The 27,995-nt window shown below is 36.9% G+C and overlaps 2 protein-coding genes across 7 annotated transcripts in view; one reads left to right on the plus strand and one right to left on the minus strand.

Annotated features, from left to right (window-relative positions):
• Positions 1-13,027, minus strand: part of CEP57L1 (centrosomal protein 57 like 1) — a 63,072-nt gene extending 50,045 nt beyond the window's left edge. The window contains exon 1 of one of the 6 annotated variants that reach the window (XM_069077088.1): positions 12,739-13,027. The gene's annotated coding sequence lies outside the window, so the exon portion shown is untranslated. The remainder of the gene's footprint in view (positions 1-12,738) is intronic. The other 5 variants (XM_069077090.1, XM_069077089.1, XM_069077092.1 and 2 more) reach the window with 5 other exon arrangements.
• An 804-nt stretch (positions 13,028-13,831) lies between these two features.
• SESN1 (sestrin 1) overlaps positions 13,832-27,995 on the plus strand; it is a 136,536-nt gene continuing 122,372 nt past the window's right edge. The window contains exon 1 of the mRNA XM_069077085.1: positions 13,832-14,702. Within this exon, the coding sequence (XP_068933186.1) occupies positions 14,427-14,702 (276 nt within the window). The 5' untranslated portion in view covers positions 13,832-14,426. The remainder of the gene's footprint in view (positions 14,703-27,995) is intronic.

A 27,995-nucleotide genomic window follows, 5' to 3' on the forward strand; every position in this document is an offset into this window, starting at 1 on the left:
TTGCCCTGCCCTCCCCGCTCCAAAAAAGGCAAAAAAAAAAAAGAACTATGATCAATGTAATGACCAACTGACTCTTGGGAGCTGATGATGACACATGTTACCCACCCTCTTGAAAGATGATGGACTCAGAATGCAGAATGAGGGAGATAATTTTGGACATGGCCAACACTGAAATTTGTTTTGACTAGACATATTTAAAGGTTTCTCCTCCCCCTCAGTGGGAGAAGGTGGTTGAAAAGAAAGAAAATAAATGCTTGTTAATTGAAAAAAAAAATTTTAAAAGATTAAGAGATTTTTTAAAAAGTAGGAGAGGGAAAACGGAAGAGAAAAGGATTAAGGAGCAGTGTACCTGAATCTCCAGTCTGGGGTTCCTAATCACTGAGGGATTTGCTCAGTTTCTAGTGTTAAATATCTATGCAATTATTTGACTTAACTGTTAGTACAAATGTTTTTCACCATTTGAGTGACATAGTGTGGAGCATATGATTAAATGTTACTACAGCAATTTAAAAGAATGTGCCTCAAAAAATTTATTCATGCAACCACAGAGCTGCATAATCTCTGGAATCACTCCAGAGTAGTTATCTAATTAATGCAACAGAATCACAAAATAAGGAAGGCACAAGTATCATTTTTGAAAGTAATAAATGAGAGTTTGAGTAGCATGTTCAAGATCATACTGTATTTTGTGGGAAAGTTAACATAATTAAATCTCTATTTATTTATACCAAACCACCTGTTGAGTCTATTCTTCAGAGCAGAAGGGGGGAGGGGGGTTCCACGAATTTAATAAATATGACAATGTAACTGGTTTCCTTTTGTAATCTTATGTATTTTATCTGTTAAAAAACATTATTCTAAGGAGATCATAATATTACAAGACTGTCAAAGGGGTCCATGACACAAAAAAGGTCAAGAACCTCTGATTTAGATAAATAACTATTTTTCTTCAAATTTTAAAGAGGCACACCAAATAAACCAGTTCAAGAAAATCTCAATGCCAACTCTTGACTAAAATTTTGCACACAGGAAAATATATTAATGCAACAGCTGACCTAAAAGTCAGTTTTAAGGTTTGCTAAGTGCTTTAGAAACATAATCCCATCTGATTCTCCCAATAACTTTTGAAGTAATTATAATCGTTAGTATCGGGGGCTGCTAGGTGGTTCAGTGAATAGAGCACTGGCTCTGGAGTCAGGAGGACCTGGGTTCAAGTCCGGCCTCAGACACTTAACACAAAAACTATCTGTGTGACCTTGGGCAAGTCACTAACCCCAAATGCCCTCCAAAAAAAAAGTTGTTACTATCCCCAACTTTACAATAAGAGGAAGAAAGTGATGATCAGACATTAAGTGACTTTCCCATGGTCACACAACTCTAATTTTGGTGGTTAGATTTGAACCCAGGATTTATTTGACTTTTTAAAAATCCAGGTTTTTTTCCATTATACATCTTATAAAACTTTTTATCTAACTGCAAAAACTAAAAAGCCCTACATGATAGTATGGGGATGAAATTTGTAAAATTTCTTTATCAAACGATACTATTTCCAATTTCTAAAATTAGTAATGACCAATTCCAGCAGCCTATTACTAAGTTTAAGGGAAGCCCAGAGTTTGCAATTCAATTACATGAAACAAGTGATATTTCTAACAGCACATTTATTACTTTATGTGAGATGTTTATGAAGGAACGATACATGAGGAATTATTGTTTTGTTGCTCTTTGGAAGGGCACATAAGAAGGAAAGATATATATCTTAAAGTTGATGAGCTTTTCACAAATGAAGGTTTGCTGAGGAAAAATTGCATTGAAGTCTGCACAAATGTTGCTGGAAAGACAATGGGCAAGAAGGTTGGATTAGTAGCAAAAGTTAAAGCTGGTGGCTGCCATTAAAAGCTCAAGAAGAATTTGCCAAGTTATCAAGTGACATAGGTTTAGAACTTGAGTTTTCTAAAAAAAATTACTAAATGAATTTTGACTTGGGATTAGGAGAGAATTTCCAACAATTTCTGAAATGGCCATAAACATACTTCTGCTGTGTTTTTTTATACTATATATTTATGCCAAACAGCATTGTCAGCATCAACAATTATAAAATCAAAATACTGATCAACTCTGAAAAATGTTGAAGATGATCTATGTCCTGCAGCATCAAATATTCTGCCAAAATTTACTTCTTCATGTAAAAACAAGCACATCCATTTCATTAGTATGCAAGTTGGCTTTCGTCTTTAATAAACAGTAAAATGATATGAATACCTGTAGCGCCAATCATGATAAAGACCATGACTATAAGTATCACATGACGTTCGATCGCAAAATATGCCAAACTCTCCAGATAGAGGATAGAACTGAAAGATTTATTTAGACACCAGAAAACGGAATCCCAAAACCAGTAAGCCAATTTCATCATAGTATCAAAGATATTCAGAAGCCATAATAACACTGAGAGCCACAGCATCCTTCAGCCTTCCCACAAACCAATATGCCTTCCCACAAACCAATGCAAGGTCAATATTTACTCATAAACCTCTCTATCTTCTTAATGAGGGTCCTCTGTCTCCCCCAATGTCTGGCTAGCTCTCAACCAGCTTCCTGTGGGCTCTGCTTCCCTTCAGCAAATACCCTCCACCACAGGCTCCATGTGATTACATTCAGCCTATAAGGTGGCAGAGTTTACTTTCAAAGCAAGGGAGGTCTCCAAACACTCTCCTAGGTTTATTGAGGAGCAGGGAAGATCTTCAAATTCCCATTCCCATTATAATACCAAAGAAATGTTTTAAAATAAATTTATTTATGATTTATTATCAATAAATGTTTGATTTGTATAACCATTTTATATACCTATATACCTGCGGTTGTATAAAAATTTCTTGGGCAAAAAGGGGCTGTACATGGAAAATGTTTAAGAGGCCCTGGTCTAGATCAGTGCTTCTTAAACTGTGGGTCACAACAAAATTTGGCCACAGTAAAAGGTTTATGGAAATGCAATGACCAAAAATTAATTAAAAATCAAACATGTAATGAATCCATGGTGTTTCTGGCAGCGCTTGCCCATTTTGCATCACGCAACTTCACTGCAGCCTTGGTTCTGAACACAACATGCACTTTGCAATGCACATTCCTTCATGCCCACAACAACGAATGTTGCCAAAACTTGAAAAGGGGTTGTGAGTGGAAAAAGTTTAAGAAGCCCTGATCTAGATATCTTAACATCCTTTCAGATCTAAATCCTATGAAATTATACCACCAAATTTTCTTTTGGTTTTCAAAGTTTACACTTCAGTTAAGAGATACAAATGTATAAGCTTAGACCAAGGTTTTTTTTTTTTTGTCATAGTATGAGCTCTGAAGCTCCAGTAAAGCTTACTTGAAACTTCTGTAATGGAAACATGAGTTTTATGCATGCTTTCTTATGAACTATGTTCTCTCCAATTTAAGACCAGTGATTTTTACACTACACTTAAACTGTATGCTAAAGTGTGTTAGTGCTTATATCACTCAAGGTACATATTTAAGTATTTCTATAAAACATACTATTATATTTTATTGATAAGGAAAAAGTGAGTAGAAATCTGATAATTACCAACAAAGACAATTTGCTAAGATATTCCAGAAACCTCAGGATATTAAGAAATTCAAAGTAAACTTCGAAAGATTAAATATGGAAAAGCTGGAGAAAATACTAGAGTGTAAATCTTATTAAAGTGATTTAACAATTTGTTACTCAAAGATGCAAGTAACACGAAAATACAAGAGTACATTTCCATAAAGGACATTATAACAGGAATTTTCACCTCAATGACAGTGTGGGAGTCCAACAGCTGAGAAGGGGAAGACTGAACGACCCTACACTGTTAAGGGAAGTCAAGCACAGCTAACTCAGTCCTAGGCTGGAGCTCTGGAGGAGTTAGTGCTAGTACATGCTGGGTAAATGTGGTAATAGAAGGGCAGGGACTCTGTTGGCTGTGGGCACTTACAAAAGAGTAGAATACTGGTTTCCATTTCAGGATAGAGAGGACAACTGTAGTTTGCAGACATCAGAGGGATCACATGGAGCAGAGCATTTGCTGAAAAGTGTGGCTGGGGGTCCTAGCCATGGCTTAGGGATGGAGAGGGGTGTCTAAGGTTGGGCCTCAGACAGACCTCAAAATAACGGTAAGAAGGACCTAAAGCTTAAAACATCATTCCCTACACTCAGGACCAGAACTTTAATATAATAGCTGCTAAAAACAAATAGAAATAAAAATGAGCAAGCAAAAGAGAAAGAACCCAACCATAGAAAGCTACTACAGGGATAGAGAAGATCTGAGCTCATATTCAGAGGAAGTTAGTGGAGCTAAAAAAGCCACTACTTTTTCAATGAGAAATGTCAAATAGTTCTAAGTGCAAAAAAGAGTTCTTGTAAGAACTTAAAAGGATTTTTAAAAACCAAAAAAAAAAAAAAAAAAACTGAGGAAAAAAACAGAAAAAACAATGAGAGCAATCTAAGAAAATTGTGAAAAGAAAGCCAACTAACTGGAAGGAAAGAATCAAAAACTTAAGAAAACAATTCCTTGAAAACTAAAGTTGGGCAAAGGAAGGCTAGTGACATTAAAAGACACCAGGAAATAATAAAATAAAATCAAAAGAATGAAAAAATTGAAGAGAATGTGAAGCATCTCATCAGAAAAATAATTGATATGGAGAACAGATTGAGGAGAGACAATATAAGAATTGTCAGACTACTTGAAAGATACAATAATAAAAAAAAAAGAATCATGCTACAATATTACAAGAAATTATCAAGGAAAATTGCCCTTAAATTCTAGAACAAGAAGATAAAGCAAAAATAGAAAAAAAAATCCACTGAAAGAAATCTCAGAAGGAAAAGTTACAGGAATATTATAACAAAATTTCAAATTTCCCAGATTAAGGAGAAAATGTTGCAAGCAACAAGAAAAAAACCCAACAATTTAAATATCATGGAGCTACAATAAGGATTACACAAGACCTAGCAGCTATGCCATATTTCAGAGAGCAAAAGAGCTAATGTTACAACAAAGAGTAACTTACTCAGAAAAGTTAAGTATAATCCTGAATGAAAAAAAAAAAGACATTTAACAAACCAAAAGATTTTGAGTTATTTGTGACAAAAATAGTAGAACTTAATGGAAAATCTGACATGTAAGATCCAAGAGGTAGATAGTAAAGATCAATTATAAGAGACTCAATAAGGTCAAACTGTTACTTTTTTTTTGGAGAGGGGAAAGCAGGGCATTTGGGGTTGACTTGCCCAAGGTCACACAGGTAGTAAGGGTTAAGTGTCTGAAGTCGAATTTGAACCCAGGTCCTCCTGACTCTGGAGCCGGTGCTCTATTCATTTCATCACCCAGCCACCCCAAAATTGTTACTTCTTATATGTGTACTCTTATGATTGTCCTCATTATTTTGGTAGTTTGAAAGAAAGGTTTGATCTGAGTTATACATGATGGGGTGATTCTAAAAAAAATAAAACTGGGTAGGGAGAAATTAAAAAGGATTAATCTCATATAAATAAAGCATTAAATATTATAGATTTTTTTGTCATAAGAAAAAAATCCAGTATAATACCTTTATGATTTACCAATTTTCTCAGGATAACTTTTTTAATTTTGAGACAGCTAGGCGGTGAAGTAGACAAACTTCTGGGCTTAGGGCCAGGAAGACTTGAGTTCAAAGCCTTCCTCAAATCACTTAACCTCTGTTTACCTCAATTTCCTCTAGTGTAAAATGGGGATAATAATAACCCTGCCAGGGTTGTTGTGAGGATCAAATGAGATATTGGTAAGTGCTGAGCACAGTACTTGGCATATAGTTGGCACTATATAAATGCTAGCTATTATTAATATAATTTTTTTATCTTATAAAAATGCCTTGGCACAAAAGTTGAATCATGGAGTAACATCAGTAGCTAGAAAGATGGCAAAAATATTACCAGATATTAATTTTGTTTTATGATAGAGTTACAAATAAATAAATAAATGTAAAAAGGCAATTAATTATAGTAAACATCTTTTACAGACTAAGATGCATAAAAAAATAAAGGAACAGCAAGATTTCTATCTAAAAGTAAACTAAGTGATGATATCTTGAATGAATTAAATCAACAATGCATAATATTAAAGAGAGTAACAATGAGGCAAGATATAAAAACTTATGGGATGTGGGTAAAGCAAGAGTTCTGGTTAATTTAGCTGTCTGAAGAGATACTAAAATAAAAACAGATTAATGAACTGAATATGCACTTAATAAGACTAGGAAATAAGTAGCAAAACAAAAACAAATATAAGAGAAAAAATCTTAAAAATTAGAGAAATCTTTTATTTAAAAAATCAAATAAATAAACAAGGCTGAGAACTGATTAAAAAACAAGCAAAAATAAAAAATTAGCCAACACACTTGAGAAAAAGATAGGAAGATCAAGTTATCCAAGTAAAAAAAATGAACAAGATGAATTCACAGCAAAAAAGAATATAGATTTATTAGGAACTACCATATATAACTATATGTTAGCAAAATAGCGAATTCCAAAGAAATGGATGAGTATCTACAAAAAAACCACCTCTAAAGTAAGCAGACAAGAAACAGATATGTTAACCAAATCTCAAAAAAAGTAACTGAGCAATCCATAAATAAAATGCCAAAGAAATTGAGAACCTAGGATAAACAGATTAATAAGTAAATTCTACTAAACTTTAAAGGAGAATAAAATTTTTGAAATGAGATTGCAGCAATAAATTTAGGAAAAAAACCCAAACAGCTCACTACAATCAAGCTGGATTTAAACCAGGGATACCAGGACAGTTCAACATCATGAAATCACCTTCTCATCTCACACCTAGACTACTGATACCTGTTGGTGGGTCTTTCCCCACTCCAATACATCCACCATTCAGTTGCCAAAGTGATTTTTCTAAAGAACAGGTCCATCCATGTTGTCCTCGATATTCAATAAACTTCAGTGACTACGCATCCCCTTCAGGATCAAATACAAAATTCTCTGCTTGACATTCAAAGTCTTTTATAACCCAGGTGCCCCCTCTACCTTTCCAGTCTTCTTACACTTTACTCCCTGTCATGTATTCTTTGCTTTAGGGACACTGGCTTCCTTGTTGTTACACTAACAAGACCCTTCACCTTTTGGCTCGGAGAATTTTTTTCTGGCTGTCTCCCATTCCTGGAATGTACTCTCTTCTCATCTTAGTCTCTTGGCTTCATTCAAGTGCCAAATAAAATCTCCAAAGTCTCTTAATTCTAGTGCCTTCTTTCTGATGATTATTTCTTATTTATTTTGTACTTAGTTTGTCTCTGCATATTTGTGTTTGTTATCTATTCCATTACACTCTAAGTACCTGGAAGGCAGGGCCTGTCTTTTGCCTCTTTTTGTGCCCCTAGCTTTTTAGCACAGTACCTGGCACATAACAGATGCTTAAGAAATGCTTAATGACTATCAGAATTATCCCTAATTGAAAATAATGACATACTTAGAAAACCTTAGAGAAACAGTAAAACAAGATAGATCCTGGCTTGAATATTCTGTAGTCACCTACAACAACATGTCCAAAACAAAACTCATTATTTTTCCTTTAAAACCCATACTTCTTCCACACTTTTCAAATTCTGCTGAGAGTAACACTATTCTTTCTAATCAACTGTGAGTCTCAACCACATGGGGTGGTCCACCAGAGTGGAAAAAGTTTAAGAAGTCCTGATCTAGGGTTACAAATTTAGAGTCATTCTCAGATTTTCTTTCTTATGTTAAAGGAACAATCAGTAGCTCTACAGTTGAAGTGCCACTCCCCCCAACATCTCTTTCATCTGTTTACTTTTCTCCATTTATTCCATAAAAATTCTAATTCAGGTTCTTATCACCTCTTTACCTTTTGTTTTTCTTGCCTCTAATTCCTCTTCCTTCTACCATCCACATAATTGACAGTGACTATTGAAGCATACATCCAAACCATGTCACTTCTCTGTTCAATAAGCTCCTCATTACCTCTAGGATCTAATAAAATTTCCTCTCTTTGGCTTTTAAAGTCCTTTACAATTTGGCACCATCATTTAGCTTTTGAAGAATACTGCATATTGCCTGCCTTCATGAACTCTATGATCTCCAGCTAAACTGATCTTCTTGATCTTTCTTCACAGAACATTCTATCTCTGTACCCTTGCATAAGCTATCCCCCTCATATCTGGAATGCAATTCTTTTTTCCCTCTGCCTCTTAGAATTCACACCTCTCTTCAAACCTCAGTCAAACTATGCCCTTTCTGAGGCTTTTCCTGATCCCCTACTAGTTAGTCTAATGCCTCTTGTTTAAATTATCTTGTATTTATTTTATATCTAGTTTACATATACTTATCTGTGTACAGGATGCTTCCCTGTTAGAATATAAAATTCTTTAGGGTAAATCTCTTTCTTTTTGTCTGTATCCCTAGTACCAAGGACAGTGGCTGACACATATTAAGGGCTTGACAAATGTGTGTTGACTGAGTTATGGTTTTAGTAAAGTAGCAAGCTACAAAATTAGTCCATGAGAAGTTATCATAGGGAAAAATGGTAAAAAAGAAAAAAAAAGAAATCATTCAAAATAACTAAAAAATGTAGGATTATTTGGTAGTCAACCTACCAATACACTCATGATATTTACATAGGTTCTCACAATATTAGGCTCTTAAAAGTTTAAAATTACACTAAAAGTTTTGGGACACCCTGTATCACTACAACTACAAAACATAAAAAAAAAAAAGGTAAGTAACTAGAGAAACAGTCCCTGCCATGGATGGCCATGCCAATGACTGCATCTGAATTATAGATGTAGTACTATCCAGAAATAGACATAGACAAAAAATTCATTTTGAGGGGAAAAAAAGGTCTAGAATATCAAGGGACATAAAGTGGTAAAGAAGGAATGATAAGGGTATAGCATAACCAGACCTCAATACTATAAAACAGTAGACATGAGGCCTGGTTAAAAAACATAAAGTAGATCAGTGGAAGAGATTTGAAAAATAGAAGCAACTAACAACAGCAGCCTGGCATTTAATAAAGCCAAGAGCTTAAATTAATTGCAGGACTCTTTTCAGCAAAAATGATGGGAAAATGAAAACTAGTCTGACGGAAATTATATTTAGATTGGCATTTATACCATACAGCATAATAAGCATAAATGGGTATGCAACTTGATTATTTAAGATCCCATCATTAGAAAAAAAATTCAGAAAATAAAAAGATGAATATGGCTAACAAGTATGGTTTAGATGGAGAATTCTTTAGGCAAACAAGAGGTAGAGATCACAAAAACAAGATTTATGATTATATAAAAGCATTATATATAAAGCAATTTTGATTATATAAAACTTTAAAGAGTTACATGGATAAAATAAATGGATACAATAAACAGTAAAACTATTAACTGGGAATATATTTGCATCAGATATCGTTGACAAAAATTTGATATCTAAAATATACAGGGAACTGAAATAAATCTGTAACACCAAGAGTCATTACCTGATAGATAAGTGATGGTCAAAAAATAAGAATGAAGTTTCAAAAGAAGAATTGGAAACTACAGTCATTTGAAAACACTCTTCAAATTCCTATTAATAAGAGAAATGCAAATGAAAACAACTGAGCTTTTATTTTATGCTGTACAAATAAGGAAAGGTGATTTCTAAAATGGTAATAATTAATATTGTGGGCATCTAGGTGGTGAAACCCCACACTTAAATAAAGAGTCCTTTTCCCGAGTTCAAATGAGACCTCAAGACACTTACTAGCTGTGTGACCTGGGCAATTCACTCAACCCTGTTTGCTTCAGTTTCCTCCTCTGTAAAATGAGCTGGAGAAGGAAATGGCAAACCACTCCTGTATCTTTGCCAAGAAAACCCCAAATGGGGTCACCAAGAGTTAGACAGGACTAAACAACAACCATCAATGCTGAAGGGGCTGCAGATACACTGACATACTCTAGGTAAGCTGTGAATTGGTTTTTCCATTCTGGCTTTCAAAATGAAATTTAGCAAGAAAAGTAACTGTCTATACTGTTTGAGTCAGCAATCCCATTATTCCCGGGAATATATTCAAAGAGATACAAAAGTCCAAGGTATCCCTAGACATTCACAGTAATCTTTTGGGGTGCCAAAGAAACAAAATGGATGCTCACTGATGGGAGGTTTGATAAATCTTGGTACATAATGAAACATTAATTATTGCGTAGTAAGAAATAACTAATATGATGCATTTAGAGAAACATAGGTAATTTGTATGGATTGGTGCAGAGGGAGATTAGTAGAACCAAAAAAAAATGTATACAATGACTTGTTTTTTGTTATGTTTATTAGTTTGGCAAAGTTCGATAGTTCACTGCTATATGGGATGAGGTAATTCCTCATACTAAGGCCTAAAGAGTTAGAGTTAAGAGGTTAAGTCACTTGCCTAGGGTAACAAAGTCAATAATTATCAGCTGTAGAACTCCCTGGTCATCCAGACTCTGTCAAGTAGGCTCTCTAGTTACTATTCCAAGCTACTCCTCATTCAATATGATTACAACAAAGTAAGTGAAAAGATCACCATAAGGCAAACTCTGAGTAAATGAAAATCCAATGATAATCCCAAGGAACAGATATATATTTTTAAAAGAATACTAAGATCCTGAACACTTTTGGAACCAATTATGCTTACCTTTGGCAGTGAACACAATTACTCAGTAAGTTAGTGATGGAATCCTAGCCTCAATATTCTAACTTCATTATAGGCCAGGTCCTATTGAAGAGCATAACATGCCCACTGCACATACCAGCCCCCACTCCCCCCCCCCCCATGTCCTAACTTCTTTCTATATGCCTCACTGCTCACTGGAACAACGGGTGTGTCCCTGAACTCTTAGTTCCCACAGAAACAGCAGGTGTGTCCATGTGATATGAACCCAGCTACTACCTCTACCTGGTCACTGCCCCCAGACCCATGCTCACAGAAACAGGTGTGTTCTTGTATTCAATCACAATCACATCATCCATCTAGCCCAAGACAGGACCACAATACCTATCTATCTTAACCAGACAGGACTACAATAGCTAGCCAGTTGGAGGGCAGAATGACCAGAATGTTTAACCACCAAACCCTAGATGGGACCCCTCCTCCATTACCTAATCTCTTAAAAAACTCCTCCTGCCCCTTTAAGATATTCCTCTATTCTATGTAAATTTCTGTTATGTAATTGCATATTTACCCTATAAAAATCCATCTTGCTTTCTCTAAAGTTGCTGGTTCCTCTTGGAATTTAGCCCACTTCATGAGAAGCGTCAATTTCAATAAATGCCTATACTTGGCTTAGAGGTGGTCTGTCTGAATTCTTTGAGACCGTTCCACAATACATCATGAAACCCCAACAGTTTTTAGGTGAGCAGAGCCCCTACCTTAACTTTTTTACTTCCCTGGGTTTAAACCGCAACACTAGGGAATATTAAAAATGTCACTAATTCCTAGAATTTTCTGATTAGTAATATACTAAATATCAGTTTTCACGGAATGTTTTTAACTTGTTTTCTTTTCTTTTCTTTTTTTAAGCAATTGGGGTTAAGTAACTTGCTCAAGGTTACACGACCGGTTATATTTTGTGTAGGTGCTAAGTATCTGAAGCCAGAACAGATCCTGGAGTCGGGAGGGCCAGCGCTCTTACTCACTGCACCACCTGGCCACCCCTTTAACTTGTTTTCTATTAGATTGTGAGCTTCTTGAGGGCAGGGACTGTCTTTTGCCTCTTTTTGATCAACTGAAATGATACTTGAAAAGAAAGCACTTGGTCACTGCCTAGCCCACAGTAGGTATCATATAAAAATTCTAGCTATTATTATTATGTCCTCAGTGCTTAGCAAAGTTTAGCATTAAGTTAGGCAAATGAATAAATAACATATATAAATAGTATCATTATACAATACAATTATAACAAATGTCATATATGCATATTATATAATATATAGATACAATATCTATAAATAGAACAGATATACCTAATTTGTTTCCCCTTCAACAGTAAACAAGCATTAAACGCACATATTATGTATAATACGTATTACAAATCTGTACTATCGATGTGTACATTTATGTACATATATTTCTGCGTATATATAGATATACACACTTATTTTAAAAGGCAGTTTTCTCTAGTACTAAAATTTTGAGATATCTCAAAGGGCTCTTTCGGGATAATGCTTTTATTTTCTTAGGGCTTACGGATCAACTGGCTTTCTCCTTGAGAACCTGCATTTAACAAATGCAGTTCACACCTGCCCAGGAATTTTTTTCTCAATAGTAATCGAGGGAGTCCTTAAATGGAGGCCACGGGGGATGGGATGGGATGGGGGACGTTAGAGTAAGTTGGAAATCCTGAGCCGGTCACGAAAAAGGTGGAACTCAAGTAGGAGACACCCGAGTTGAGGGACCGTGTGAACATCATCCCTCTCCCTTGTCCTTTCTTAGGAGGGCAGTTTCCAGAACAGCCTCGGTTGGAGCCCTCCCAGCCAGATGAGGTCTCCCTGCGGCGCGGTCTGAATTCTGTTCCCTCCCATCCGCTCCCCCACATCCAGCTCCCTCAGATGGGGCCATCTCCATTCCCCGCACAACTACTTGGAAGAGCACCGAGCAGCTTTGCCAAGGCCAAGGCCGCCCCCCGACTCCTTCATAAATGAGTCCGGCAAAGCCTCTCAAAGCTCACCTGGTTCCTCACCGTCAGCCAGTCCTCGCTTCCTGAGAGCCGTTGGAACGCTACGCAGTCCGCTTCCTAGGCAACGCCGAGCTTCCTTCTGGAGGATGTAGTTCCGGTCGCGTCAGGCAACCCTCTCATAACTTCACGAGGACTACACTTCCCAGAAGTCATTACGAGGGAGCCTGCTCCGAAGCCGAGTGTTACTTAAAAATTGAACGGCAGTCGCGGTTTAGGAATTATCCTAGGGTCCCCCTTCTTTTTTGCATTGCCCTTTCCTATGCTGTGTCAAACTCAAGAGTAGACACTTCTCTTCTTTTTCTAACTTCAGGCCCCGTTAAAGCCAGGATAGGCTTTCGGAGGCGGGAAAAGTCTAGGAGCTTAGTACGCATGCGTCCCTCTTCTTCCCTTTCAAGACTATCCATGCGCTGTAGTTCGCATCAGTTGGCCGCCGCGTGAGATCAGGGGCGTCTAGTCCGTGGCGGCTGGTAGGGCGGAGCCATCTCCAATGGCCTTTCCTCGGCGGGTCCGGTCCGCCGGGGCGGGGAAGAGGGAGCTGGGGCGTAGGGGCGGCTCCCAGTTTGTGCGGGGCGGAGAAAGGGGAGGGACTGGACTGTCGCGGAGGACCCCTTCTACTCCCCTCCCCACTCCCGCCCTCTGGGCCGGTCCCCGCCGATGGGGCAGGGCGAGGAGGCGGGCTTTTCGCCTTGGGCCCAGCAGCAACTCGGGTTTCCCAGGCCCTGTCGGGGTCTCCCGGTGCCTCCTGGGGTCGCAGGCCTTTGGCTCCGTCATTGTGGGAGGGAGGGATAGGTGATAATTAGGCGATTCGGAGGGGGTCGGGGGCTATCACCACCCTGCCAGCAGCAGCACCGCTTCGGGCGGAGAGACAAGAGAGAGAGAGAAACAGGCCGCCGCCCCCTATCTCCCCTTCGCCCACGCAGCCGCTTTTTCTGCTTCTCTAGGATTCAAACCTGGAGCCCGGGACCAGAGGGACGCGCACACTGCTCCCCCCCCCCCCCCCTGGGCCCGCCAGTCCTCGGCTCTTCTCCAGCGCGAGAGCGGGAGGGAGGAGGAGTTGCTAGAAGGCGGGGCCTAGGGAGAAGGCGGGGCCTGTAGAAAGGGCTGAAGAACTAGGGGTGGTGGTGGAAGAGAATCCCCCCCCCCCCCCGCCCCTCCTCACCTAGGGAAAAAAAACCCAACAACTCCCAACTGACAGGCGAGCTTTCCTCGCTGGCCACCCTCGTGGTCCGAGCACGGATTTGACAGCTCCCTGGCGGCGTGAGGACGGCCGCTGACCCCGCCGGGCAGGAGAGTGAGGTCTCCTGGCTTCTTCCAAAGACCTCAAAGCCAGGCGAGATACTAAGTTCTCTGGTTAGTGCCCTTTGCCCCTTATTTTTTAACCTTCTGAAGAGAAAAGACCTTCCTTCCAAGGCTGCCCTCTGTTGGAGTGAACTTTATATAGTAGAGACACTCCGCCCCCCCGCCCCCACCAGCATCGGTTTCAGAGACGCCGCCGTCTGATTTTTCCAGTGCTTCTGAAACGCAAGTCTGCAATGGACGATTGAAATTCTATGATTGGCCCCCAACTTAAACCCAAGTCAACACTGATTTCATCTCTGGGTGTAGCTCTCAAGGTGTTTTTTGGTGACATGTTGAAAAAAGACTGAAAATTGGGCGGGGGGGAGAAGCCCAAGGACGCGATGGCTGAGGGGGAGAATGAAGTTAGGTGGGATGGATTGTGCAGCAGAGATTCAACTACCAGAGACACGGCGCTGGAAAATATCAAACAAGCAATCTTGAGGAAAGCTGAGCCTCTTCGTTCTGTGAAAGAGCCTTATCGTCCATCAGAACAGCTTTTAAATGCTGCCTCTTTGGATGGGTTCAATAAAATCCTTGCTCGTCTGCTCATGCTTTCCAAGCGGTGTCCCTTTAAAGATGTAAGAGAGAAAAGCCAATCTATTTTGAAGTGTGTCCAGGTAAGAAAGAACGCATTTGTGCCATTGCTTTTCTGGTAACTGGGAGGAAAGGGGGAAGCTGTTGTTTCTTATTAATTAAATCCATACCCCAATTTTCATTTAGGGTCTGAAGTTTCTTAATTTAACGTGCCCGTAAACTTGTTTTAAAAAATATTTTGATGATTATTTCAGTTAAATCGGTTTCCTTTGTAATCCCACGCATTTCCTAGTGCATTTAAAAACATTCAAAGAAGGGGGCCATAAGGCTTCATCAGATTGCCAATTGGGTCTGTGACACAATTGGTTAAGAAGGTTAAGAACTCCTGGTTTGGGAGAATATTCTGTGAAACAAAAAAAATCCTGTGGTTGTATTGCTCGGATTAAAATAGAAAAGGCTATTCTGAACTCATTACATATGTGTGTATATAAACACATACTAGTGAAATTTTTTTTCTAACTGTAAAAGTTACTTGTTGATAATTATACTTATATCCATTTTAAATTTATATTCCACATTTGTTATGAAACCTACCCAACCTGTTTTTAACATTACTGAATACTGTAATCCTCTCATTTAAAAACCTATAAAATAATAAAATTTAACCTTTCCTAATTCACTTTTATTTTTACTTAAACAGTAGGTGAAATAGTACTATTTTCTCTTCTGCTCTCAAAGGAAATTCATTTTCCTTCAAATTAAAGGTTGCAAGATCAGAAGACAATTAATTTCCTTTTTTCTCCCTGAAAATTAAAAAACAAACTATTCATTGTGATAAAGGGGCTCAAATTTTTAACTATATAAAACAGAATTATTGACTATTCTGAATAGTATGTATTATGCTGTTCTTTCTTTTTCAAATAATATACTTTTTTGTTAAATTAGTTGAAAGTTTAGTGGATTAATGTTATTTTCTACCCAAAAATGTGGTTGGTTTTCCTCATTTTTATCGTAGCACATATATGAGTATGTGTGTATATACATATATGTATATATGCTAGTCATTTGAATTCAAGAGTATTTTGTAAACAATTGTATGCAGTAACCCATTTTTACTGTACCTTTAAGGAAAAGTGAGTTTTCTAGATAAAGTAATATCTAGCTTTTATATAGATATCACTTTATGGTTTTGCTAGTGCTTGACCAGTATTAACTGATTTTATCCTCTTAACATCCCTAAGAGGTAGATGCTATTACTGATAGTTCTTGTTTTACATAAATTCTCTTTATGCAACTTCAACTTTGCCTACAGAATTCTGGAAGAAATCTGCATTCCAAATAAACTCTATTAACTTTAGTATTTAGTATGGAGCTGTCTCCTCCCTCCCCTCCCCCCCCCCCCCATCTGAACAAACCTACAAACAAATTTAGAACTATACCATATCCTCCAAGTGAAAGGATAATGCTAGGAGAAAATATCATCACTGAATGGGGACTTGACTTGAGACCTCCCACTGAAAGAGGAGCCCTTCCTTCCCAAGTCTATCTGCACTTAGATACACATCTGTCCTCTAGTCTACTGTCCTGCCCCCACATGTCTGGGCAATCCCCAACCACACCCCTCATAGGTAGTGAATTTGTCTTTCTCTGTCTATAGCTCCCATGTGTTTGGACCATGTACTGCCCCCCTCCCTGCTCCAGTAATCTCTCCCTTCTTCCTTCCCTCCCTCCCTTCCCCACATTGGAAGATAGTGGTAAGGGGAGAACTGTCTCTATTATTCCCATTTTACAGATAAGGAAACTGAGGTAGACAGCTGCTTTGTGCCCTGTCTAGGGTCACACAACTAGTGTCTGAGGCCACATTTGAACTCTGGTCTTCTTGACTCCAAGTCTATCCACTGTGCCACCTAGTTGCCTCAAATGTATCATCTTAACTGTTTTAATAGAAATCTTTCTAACAAGTCTTCTGAGAGAACACTGAACAATCAATGGTAACTTTATGATTGAGGAGTATCTTTATAAACAACACAAGGCAAAAGTAATTTCACTGTTATAATATGATGCCTTAGGGGCTGTTTGCCTTACTGTTAAATATTCTGATGCAGCTAGGAATTATTGTCTGCTTTTAACAACTTTTCTTTTTTTTGCTCAGTTTTAATTTTTGCCAGCAACTTATGCCTTTATCATTCTCTTCTTTTCTCTTCTGATTTGTTAGTGGATTGAGCACTGGTCTGGGAATCCAGAAGACTTCTCTTCTTGAGTTCAAATCTGGCCTCAGACACTTTCTAGCTGAGTAACCCTGGGCAAGTCACTTCACCCTGTTTGCCTCAGTTCCTCATCTGTAAATGAGCTGCAGAAAGAAATGGCAAACCCCTCCAGTATCTTTGTCAAGAAAACTCCAAATGAGGTCATGAACAACAAAAAGATAAGGAAGTTTGAGAAGCTCTCCTAACAATTAGTTGCAGAAGAGCTTTACTGTGTGGGATTTGTGATATATTTTGATCCTGACCTGTTATTTCATTAGTGCAGTGATCCTATTTATTCAACAATAATAATAATGATGTTTATATAGTATTTTAAGATTGTAAATCACTTTACACAGATCTTCTTTGTTTCTCTGAAAACAATTCCAAGAGGTGCTATTGTTTCCTTTTTACTGATAAGGAAACTGAATCTCAGAAAGCTTAAGTGACTTACCCAGGGTCACACAACTACTCAGTATCCAAAGCAGGATTTTAGCCTAGATCTTCCTAATCTCAATCCTCATTTTCTTTCCATCTAGGTACCCTTCCCCTAATGAGCCATTTATTAAGTACCTGCTATGTTCTAAGTACTGAACTAGGTGCTTGGAATCCAAGACATAAATAAGCCAGTTCCTGCTCTCTAGGAACTTACATTCAATTGTGGGGCAGTAGTGAAGCAGCTTATATAGACATAAATCAATACAAATTCAAAGCAAATGAAAAATAATTCCAAGAGGGAGGAGCAGCTTGGAAGGTCATATGATAGTAGATTTAAAACTGGAAAGGACCCTAGCAGTCATCTTTTATAATCCTCTTATTTCATAGATGTGGAATCTGAAGCCCAAAGGGGTGAAATGAGGATGGGCTTTTATAGGAAGTAGAACTCAAGGTGAATCTGGAAGGCTTCTAAGAGATAGAGGTTAGGTGGAAGTGAATTCTAGTCACAGGGTCCAAAGTCGTGGACATCTATACCAGGAACAGCAAAGTAAGTCAGTTTGGTTGGAAAGTAGTGTGGGTAGTGAGGAGTAATGTGAAATAAGCATCAAAATGGGGCGGCCAGGTGGCACAGTGAGTAAGAGTGCTGGCCCCATCATCCGGAGACCTGGGATTGGTTCTGGCCTCAGATACCTGGCACCCAGACAAAAATAACTGGCCGTGTAACCTTGAGCAAGTTACTTAACCCCGATTGCTTTAAAAAAAAAAAAAAGAAAGAAAGAAGCATCAAAATAAGAGCAGCAAGTCATGGATTTTTGTGGATTACAAAGTACTTATACGGAAGGTAACTATAAAGCAAGTAGAACAAGTGATCATTAGCACAAATTTACACATGAGAAGCCATCTAGTCCAACTTATATTTGACCAAAATTTTCTTCTGTAACATCTCTGACAGGTAGTCATTCTGTTTCCATTTGAACATCTCCCATGGAAGGGAATCCACCACTTCCCAAGATAGATTCTACTTTTGTACAGCTCTAATTCTGATCTTCCATCAGTTTGTGTTCCTCTCCGCAACTTTCACATGTTAAATCTCACATTTAGAAACTCTCTCTATAGATACAGATGGAAACTTCTCTATAATTTATGGTCTTAAGAGTTGTCTGAGATAAAGTGACTTGCTTATGGTTTAACAGCTGGTGTGTGTAAGAGGTTAGACTAGGAACCCAGGTCTCTTGACTCTAAGTCAACATTACCTTTAGGCAGTATAATTCAGGGAAAAGGTAAAATTTATTTTAGAATATTTGTCTGCACATAAAGAGATAGAAAGCTTTTCTCCTAGAGATGGCTTCCTTCTTGCTATACATCTGCCTAAATTTCTGTGTGTAGTTCAAACTTTTATTCAGAGCTACATTTTACCAGTGTTTAGGTACTCAAGCATTTCTCCCCAATAATTCACCACCACCCCCAATATTAACCAATTCTCCTTAAGTCTTTCCAACAACTGCATCCAGTGTTCCATTTAGGTATCCATCAGGTAAATCCATCAATTAGGTAGTCAGGAGGTGTTTTTCTCTTGATGTGTCTTCTTTCTATCTGAGTGTTTTTCTCAGTCTGGATCTTCATCCAAGTCATGCACACAAACCATGGCTGTTCTCCAAAACTCTGTAAAGTCAATTAAAAAAGGATTTATTAAGTCTCACTTCATGCCAAACACTATGCTGAGACTTGGGAATACAAATGCAAGCAGAAAGAAAGATAGTCCCCGCCCTAAAAGAGCTTACATTCTAATGTAAGATAACACTTTAAAGGAAACTTAAAAGGGATTTGGGAGAAAGGTGCAGGGGGGGGGGAGGATGATAGAGAATGTCTGGAGAATTGGGAATGGAATCTGTAGAGGAATGTAGATATGGTTGACCTGAGTATTTTCCTTAAAATGGAGGTACTGGGGAGAGCTATCCAAACAGAGGAAAGGGCTGCAGGGGTATGTTCTAGTGTAGGAAGTCTGGGTGTGGAATGAACTTTGGAAAGGAGGAAACTTCTGTGACATAGTAGAAAAAAACCAGAAAATACTGGATTCTCTTCTTTTTTTTCCTTCTGTACTGTCTCATTGATCTCATTAGCTCCTAATTCTCATTCTATACAGATGATTACTCGGTTTATGTATCTAGCCTTCAGACATGACTGATTGCCTTTTGGTCATCTCAAATTGGTTGCTCCATTGACATCTCAAACTCAACATGTCTTCCCTGCCACCCCCAGCCCTCTTTGAAAACACCTTTCCTCCCTTCAAACTCTTATTAACATGAAAGGCACCACTACCCTCCTAGTGACAAAAACTCACAACCCTGGTGCCATTTTCTACTTCTCACATATCCAGTCTAATTATATCAATTGTTCCAGTTGGTGTGTTCCTTTGGTATAGTCTGTAGAGAATAGTTTGGTTGTTATTTAAATTCTTTTCTGATCTTTAAAATGCTTTGTACCAGTTAAGTAGTCTCTTGATCACTAACAGGATTAAATAATTGCTGAATTGTATTTTCCCCTGTCTTTTCAAGTTAGATCTATTCTCTGTGGTTGATCACTAGAAATTTTTAAGTTGTTTCTTGATCATTGTGAAGGTAATATGCAAATAACTTCCTATCATAACTGCCTCTGTATATTGAAAGCCAATATGAGAAAATTCTGAAGCCCACCTACAAAGTAGTGTCCAGACCTCAGAACATTAAAGCTATAAAAGATTTTAGAGCGTAATAGAGTATAATATAGCATCCTTTTAGTTGTAAAGCCCAATGAAATAAAATGGATGAAGGTTTTAGAAGCTACACATTATAGCTAATATTTTTCTTTTCATACTTATTAAATTCTAGGTGCACAGTCCTACCTGTAAACTACTTTTAAAATTAATTTCTAATGTTGATAGATTAAAGTGAATTTGAAAGGACATATGAAATTGCTGTAGAAAACATGGTGCCAGTAAAATAAAGACATCTTTAGGGTGTTATATTTCAAACTTGCTGCTGTTTTTAGTAGTAAAATAAAAGGGAGAAACATTTTTATTAGAGTAAATGATTACTCGGATAATAAAATTGTTTCTTTAAAAAACCTTCAAAGCCTTACACTTTTACTTTTATTAAAGGAAATGTTAAATTTGTAACATGAATTATGCTACGTAAACCACAGTTCATACTATAGATATTATTTTGTTAATATCTTTTATTTTCATGTCAATTTAATCTGTGCCATCTTTTCTAACAAAGAATATGAAATATTCCATTTTGCATTTTCTCATCTTTTCTTCAGGTCAAGTTTGATCATTGGCATTACAATTTAGATTTTGTTTTTTCCACTTGCATTGTTGTCATGCATATTGTTTCATTGGTCTGTTTATTTCCCTTTGAATCAGTTCAAGTAGTCTTCCCATGCTTTTTTATGCTCTTCATATTCTTTTTTTGCTTTTTGGAGGGCAGTTGGGGTTAAGTGACTTGCCTAAGGTCACACGGCTAGTTTTGTGTGTGTGTGTGTTAAGTGTCTGAGGCCGGATTTGAACTCAGGCCCTCCTGACTCCAGAGCCGGTGCTCTATTCACTGCGACACCTAGCCTCCCCATATTCATTGTTTTTATGAACTGATAATATTTTATTTCATTGCCTACCACAGTATTTTCATCCATTCCCCAGTTGATGGACATATACTTTGTTTCCAGTTTTGTACTGCATATAGCTACTTATCTTAAATAAGAGTTTAGAAACATTTGTAAATTGTTTGGCTGTTCTACATTAGGACTCTTTTTTAAAAATGTGTCTTCAGTTCCTTTGATCCACAAGTTTAAGATAATTTTAGCAGTATGATATTCAGTCAATCCTAATTAGTTTATTATTTTATTTAAACACTTTTGTCTTTATGAAGACCTGAGAATAATACTTATCCCATATTATATACAAGGATTTTAATTTTATAAATGATTTCACTTTCTGGCAAGTTGGCAGATGTTAGCTATCTAAAATTGTAACTGAGTAATTTTTAAATACTACTCATAGCCTAAACATAGCAAGACATTCTTCCTATCATGTGAACATGCAGAAGTCTAAGGCATGCAGAGTAGATTGGGGCCAGGTGGGGGTGGAATATACAAAGGGGTAGATGAGACATGTACTAAAAAGAAATACCTAACACTTTTAAAAAATGTTTTAGTAGGAAAATGGTTCATCTTAGAAAACAGGAGCAAGAAGTTTTTGATTCTGACTTAACTGACAAAAGTATTCCCTTGTATTATTTTATTCTGATGTATAAATCCACCAGTTTTGGCACACAGAGTTACAGTTGGAGGAGACCTTAGAGTTAAACCTCATTTTACAGATGATGAAACTGAGGTCCAGAAAGGGTTAGTAGTGTGTAAGCTAAAGTTACATAGGTAATACAGGGTTGAAGTAGAATTTCAACCCAAGTTCTTTGGGCTCAAATCAGTATTCTTTCCACTGTTAGCATCCTTAAATTCCAAAATAAACCCCAAATTTATTTTTCCTGGTGACAAAAAAAATTATAAATGACAACTAATTACAGTTTCTCCCTGTGGATAGATTGTTTTGATTCACTAAGTAAGATGCTGTTAGTCTCACTTGATTTTAATGGGAAATTTAGTAAAAGGGAAGCTTTTAAAGTTTATCTTTTTAAAAAAATCTCTATTGACCAATTTAATCAGAGGTATTTGAATGAATTTGAAGAATATTCCAACTTACATCATGAGTTAGTCTAGGTGGTCATTGACTTTTCTGGCTTTAACTTGACTGAATATCTTTGCAAAAATTAATGCTTCTCATAGTAAGTGTTGGCTTAATTTTAAGGGTTTTAAATATCAATTTTATAAAGTCTCAAAATATATTAAATATTGTTCTTTATGTGAAAAAAATTTATTAATATTTGATGATTATCTAATTCACAACTGAAAACAATATATATATATATGTGCCTATAATTACTTTTTTACTATTTTAAAGTTCTGACAAGAAAAGGATGCAAAATAAATTAGTACATAGGATACACTGGATAAATTTGAGTTAATCAGAAGTTCATTTAGTTCCATTTTATGAAATTCCAGCTTTTTAAATGAAATTATCAACTAATACCTTCAATAATTTTCATCTGTCAAACTTGTAATTGTATCAAGCTGTCACTAATTTTCAAGCTCTATTTAAATGATCTTATTACATCAGTTGTATTCATATTTCCATTTGGTACTTGCAGCCATCTATTAATAGAAGCTTCCTTCAAATGAGTATATTGTTTCCAGAAAAGATTTGTGTGTGTATGTTTGTATGTATGTTTATATGTACATACATATAATTTTCTCTAGGCCATAAAAATGTCAATATTATAGAATTTTAGTCTCATAGCAAAATTTTATTCTTTTACATCCTAAGCTATTGGGAGCTAAGCTTAAGGCATTTGAGAAATTAATTCTTTCAAGCAATCTAGGGGAATAATAATTTGTGAAATTGTAGCTCAAATCGTTTAAAAGCATTAATTTGTTTAGAGTGCCTAATTTGTGCTCATGGGAGTAGTTTACTGATAGGACCTGGTTTATAAGGGGAAAAACAAGCTCCATCTTGTGTTCACTCAAATTATTTTTTATTTAGTAGACTATATGAAAGGTAACATGGTATACCAATTAAGTAGTTTAGTGTAGTATAACAGTCATAGGCATAATAGAACTAGGAGTCAGACATCCTGGTTTCAAATGGTGGCTCAACTGTTCAAAAGCCCTGTGATACTGGCTCTTTGATATCACTAAGAATTTGTTTCCTAGTATAAAATGAGGAAAATATTACCTACCTTACTTTCCTCCCAGTTTTTGTTTTTTGGGTTGTTTTTTTTTTTTTTTTTTGATGACCAAATGAGAGTTTCTTTGGAAATTGTTGTTGTTTAGACATTTCAGTCTTGTCCAATTCTTTGTGACCCCATTTAGGGTTTTATTGGCTGAGATACTGGAGTGGTCTACCTTGTATTTTTCCAGTTCATTTTACAGATAAGGAAACTGAGACAAACAAGGTTAAGTGACTTCCCAGAGTAAGATAGCTAGTAAGTATTTATGGCCATATTTGAATTCAGGAAGATGAGTCTTCTTAACTCCAGGCCTGGCATTCTATCCACTGTCACACCTAGCTGCCCTAGATTTGAAAATTATAATGTCCTATGTATGTAGATCAAATATGTACATGTTCTTATGCGGAAATAAAACTACTCATTCTCTATACTGAATCTTCCTCATAGACTCTTTTCACTGTCTTCAAGAAACATTTTCATCTTTTATTTATAGATCCATGAAATGGTTTGAGATGGCCAAGAACTTGACTTGTTTTGTCTACTGCCTCCATCTTCCTATTCTTGCATGAATTTTTTTTTTTTAACAGAGAAGGATGCAGAGCCAGGCTGAAGCAGTGGTGGTGTTTTAATTATTTTTGGTTTTAGTCATCTGCTGTCTAGGTACAGGAGTATTCATCTCCCAAGGATGAGAAGACTGGGTAGCTTCACTTTCTACTAAATAGGTCAGTCTCAACTTGGATCAAAAAGGTGTACTGTTGTAGTGAATAACAGATGGCCATTTTGGACACTGAAGGAAGAGTTCCTTTTGCTCAAGGCAGGCAGCCACTGCAGAGGCCAGCCTTCTTAATTAGAAATATTATTCATGTGGAGGAGATGCATGGAAAATCCACTTGCCCACTGGTAGGCAGTATGATACTACTTTTTATACCTAGGGCAGTGTCGTATTAGCTGAAGATTTAGAGAAAATCAGTGAAAATGAGGTTTAACTTACTTGGATAGTAACACAGAAGCATTCATGGAGTATGCATTGAGGAATTTTGTATCACTGTTTCCTGTGTCACTTCAGGATTAGACTGTCTGCTTTCCAAGAACTTGCCTAGCTAAATACAGAGCTTCATTACTTTGGGATTAATTCTTTGATCATGGCAAACCATGAAACAATGAAAAATGCAAAACAGCCCTCAATCCCATATGGCTCCCTTTTGCTTCTTCAGTGATGGATGGCAAAGTGATAGAAAATAGCATATAGGGTGCAAAGAATCACTTAGGTTTTTAGAATATCTATAAACAAAACTTAGTTGTTGGTACTCTACTCCAAAGATAGGATCCTTGTCTGATGACTAGCGAGTGGATATATTCATTGTAGAATTAAGTCACAGCAATCTTGACGTATTTGCTGACTACAAATCTCGAAAATAAAAGGAAATTTTAGTTAGGTAAAGGGAAAGATGACCTACAGATTTTCCTTGTAGAGGTGAATGAAGAAGTAAGTGAAGTTGATTTTATTGTGTATCCAAAGGCAGTAAGAATGCCATGTAGTCATCTTGTATTGGAGGGCTTATGATAAGTATTTTCAGGGGGAAAAATATTCCAGCATTTGTTACAGACGATCAAATAGAGAAATTCTATAAATAACTTGTAAAGACCCTCCAAATTAAATAAAAATATTCTTTGCTAATAGGAAATAATCTGTTACTGATAATCATTTCTAAATCAGCCTTCTATAATCAGACCTTAAACTTGTTAGAAAAAAGACAAACACTACTACAAAGCTAGAAGAAAGAATAAAAATAACAAAAAGGGTGTGCAATGAAAACAATTCCAGTTTTACCTATTTCAGTGAGTTATTGATACTGAAAAATGGGAACTCGGTAGAGGAAAGAACTATATGATTAAAATTTCATAAAGAAATTTAACCCCTGAAAATCAGTTGCCATTAACAGGGACACTAAGAGACCATAAAAAATGCTTTAGTCCACAAATACTTGATGTTCTTGCCAAATAAAGTGATATGGTAGCCAAGAGCAGCACCCACTTAGAATATAAATTTGTTTGTAAAATCTTAAAGAGAAGAAAGGTGGGACATTAAAAGAAACTGCCTCATAAATCAGTAAGAAGCAGTGAAGGGAACATCAAGTTTAAAGAAAGTTTGCAAAGACACCCACTTAAAATGTCCAGATACACTTGAGGATGAAAGGAGAAAAACAAATCAAAGATGGTAAAGATCTACAAAGATTTGTACCATTCACCTTTTTGAGGACAGTAGAACCACACCACTTATATATCACAGTCATGGATATTATGTTTCTATAAGAAATAGAAGTGGCACTGAAAAAAACTAAGAGGAGAAAAGTGGTAGAACTAGACCAACTATCTGCAGAATAAGTTCACACAGGAATTGACACAATTTTGAGGGTGATGTGGTATATATTCTCAGGTTAGCTGAAAGAGAGGTTGGTACCAAAGATGTGAAAAATCTTGACCATTATTAGAGTAAAAAAAATACAGAGCACCAATACCTACATGTATGCCTACATTCCCATCAGTATAAAATGTTTATGAGAATATTCTATACAGGAGAGCATATAGTGTTAAAAGGGTACAGGCAAGCTTTACATAATAGATCACATCTTTACCATCACACGATTAAAGTATATAAAGAATACAAAATCTCAAAATTATTGTTGGTTATGTGAGCACTACTCTTAGAATCATAAGACCCCAGGGTGGCTAGGTGGCGCAGTGAATAGACCACTGGCCCTGGAGTCAGGAGGACCTGAGTTCAAATCTGGCCTCAGACACTTAACACAAAAACTAGCCATGTGACCTTGGGCAAGTCACTTAACCCCAACTGCCCTCCAAAAAGAAAAAAAAAAAAAGAATCACAAGACATGGACTTGAATCTTACCCAAGCCGCCTAGTAGCTTTAGGACTTTGGGCAAATCACTTAACCTCCCTTTTCCTCAGTTTCTTTGTCTGTAAAATGGAGATAATGATATCACCTGTCTTTTGAGGAATGGGATAATATATATAAAAATATATCTTCACATGATACATAGCACTTTGTCAACCTTAAGTGATAGATAAATGTGAGCAATTACTATTTTATAAAACCATATGACTCACTGAAGTAAAACTCTGCTTTAAAGATTCTCTTTCAGTAGAATGTCTCCCCTACATATATCAAAATTATATAAGGTTCCTGCATGATTCTCTGATCATGAATATCAGATGAGGCATAAAACAAGGAAATGCATATTCCCCAAACATGTTGATCACTGTCTAGGTAGAAACTATTTAATACAGAGTTGAAATTGAAGAGAGCTTCTCTATAATAAGGTCTTCCAGATTCTATGGCTTGCAGATATTTACTATTAACCTTTGAAACACTCCACAGCCTCCTAAATGAAATCCATAATCATGCAAGACTATGACTAACCTATCTACCCAGGAAAAAAAATGTGTGAATAATAAGTTCTTATTGTTTAGATGATATGATAGTCAGTAGGTGTTGTGCCAATGCAATATTTACAGCACCCATGGTCACTATAAATATACCAACTGGGACTATAAAATATTCCTGCGTGGTGCTCAAATGCAAAATATAACAAACTATATAAAAGACAGAAGTGAAGCATTTATTCAGACACCAGAAAACCAAATCCCAACACCAGGAAACTGAATCCATCACAGCAACATAGCAGTTAATGCACCACAATGAAGCAGAGAGCCACACCATCCTTTAACCCTCCCACAAACCAATGTAAGATTAGTATTTACTCACAAACCTATCTATCTCCTTGCCTGAGCATCCTCTTTCTCCCACCGTCTCTCTCGCTCTGACTCCCAGCTTCCTGTGGGCTCTGCTCCCCGGCTTCAGCAAACTCCTCTCACCACAGATTCCATATGACTACATTCAGTCTATTAAGGGGCAGAGCTTATTTTCAAAGCAGGGAAGGTCCTCAGATTCCCCTAGGCTTATTAAGGGGCAGGGAAGATCTTCAAATTCCCATTACTGTTACAGCTGGGTAGGCCAGCACTTCTTAAACTATGGGTTGAAACCCCATATGGCAACAGTAAATGGTTTCTGAACCTGCAATGACCAAAAATAAAAATCAAATGCATAATGACTCTTGAGGTGTTTCTGACAGTGCTTGCCCATGTTGCATCTACAACTTCAGTGCAGCCTTGGTTTTGAACACAAAGCATGTGTACTTTGCACTGTGCATGCCCTCAGGCCAAGCAATGCCAACGAAAAGGGGTAGACAACTCATGGAGCTAGTTGTCCCAATATATATTTTGGACTGCCTTACTTTTATTTTTCTATCACAAGAATGTTGCTTTGTTTTTAATATGGTTTGTGACAAACAATTTCAAAGTCACCCACTCTTTCCAAATTTATCCTGACCTTTTTTTAAATAGACAACTTTAAAATAGTTAAAATAAACAAAAAAAAGAAACACATTTTGTGCACTGAGGAGACTGATCATCATATCTCTGGAATTAAATATGAAAAGACAAACCATGTAAATTATTTGTCTCCCTAAAAAACAGCTGTCTCTGAAGATTTTTAATATCATAAAATATTTCCATAAAACAAGTGATCAAGCAAATACACATGCGCCTATTATATCTTTTGACAGAATTTCCTCCCCTCACTGAAAGACATGGGATTGGAGGAATGGACACAAAAGATGGAACAGATAAGATAAATTTTTTCCTATGTCACAACCAACAAAACACGTGGTGCAAATAGTTCTGTTTTCCCCTTATCCATTTCAGTGAGGTGGAGAAAAAATACCTTTATTTTCTATAATAAAATATGTGGGATTTTTTGGTTTCTTTTTTTTTTTACATTTTTTTTCTTTTTTGCAGA

Source organism: Petaurus breviceps, unplaced genomic scaffold (assembly GCF_028583685.1).
Source record: "Petaurus breviceps papuanus isolate PSGF00001 unplaced genomic scaffold, PetGlider_PUasm1.0 90977, whole genome shotgun sequence".
Classification (NCBI taxonomy): domain Eukaryota; kingdom Metazoa; phylum Chordata; class Mammalia; order Diprotodontia; family Petauridae; genus Petaurus; species Petaurus breviceps.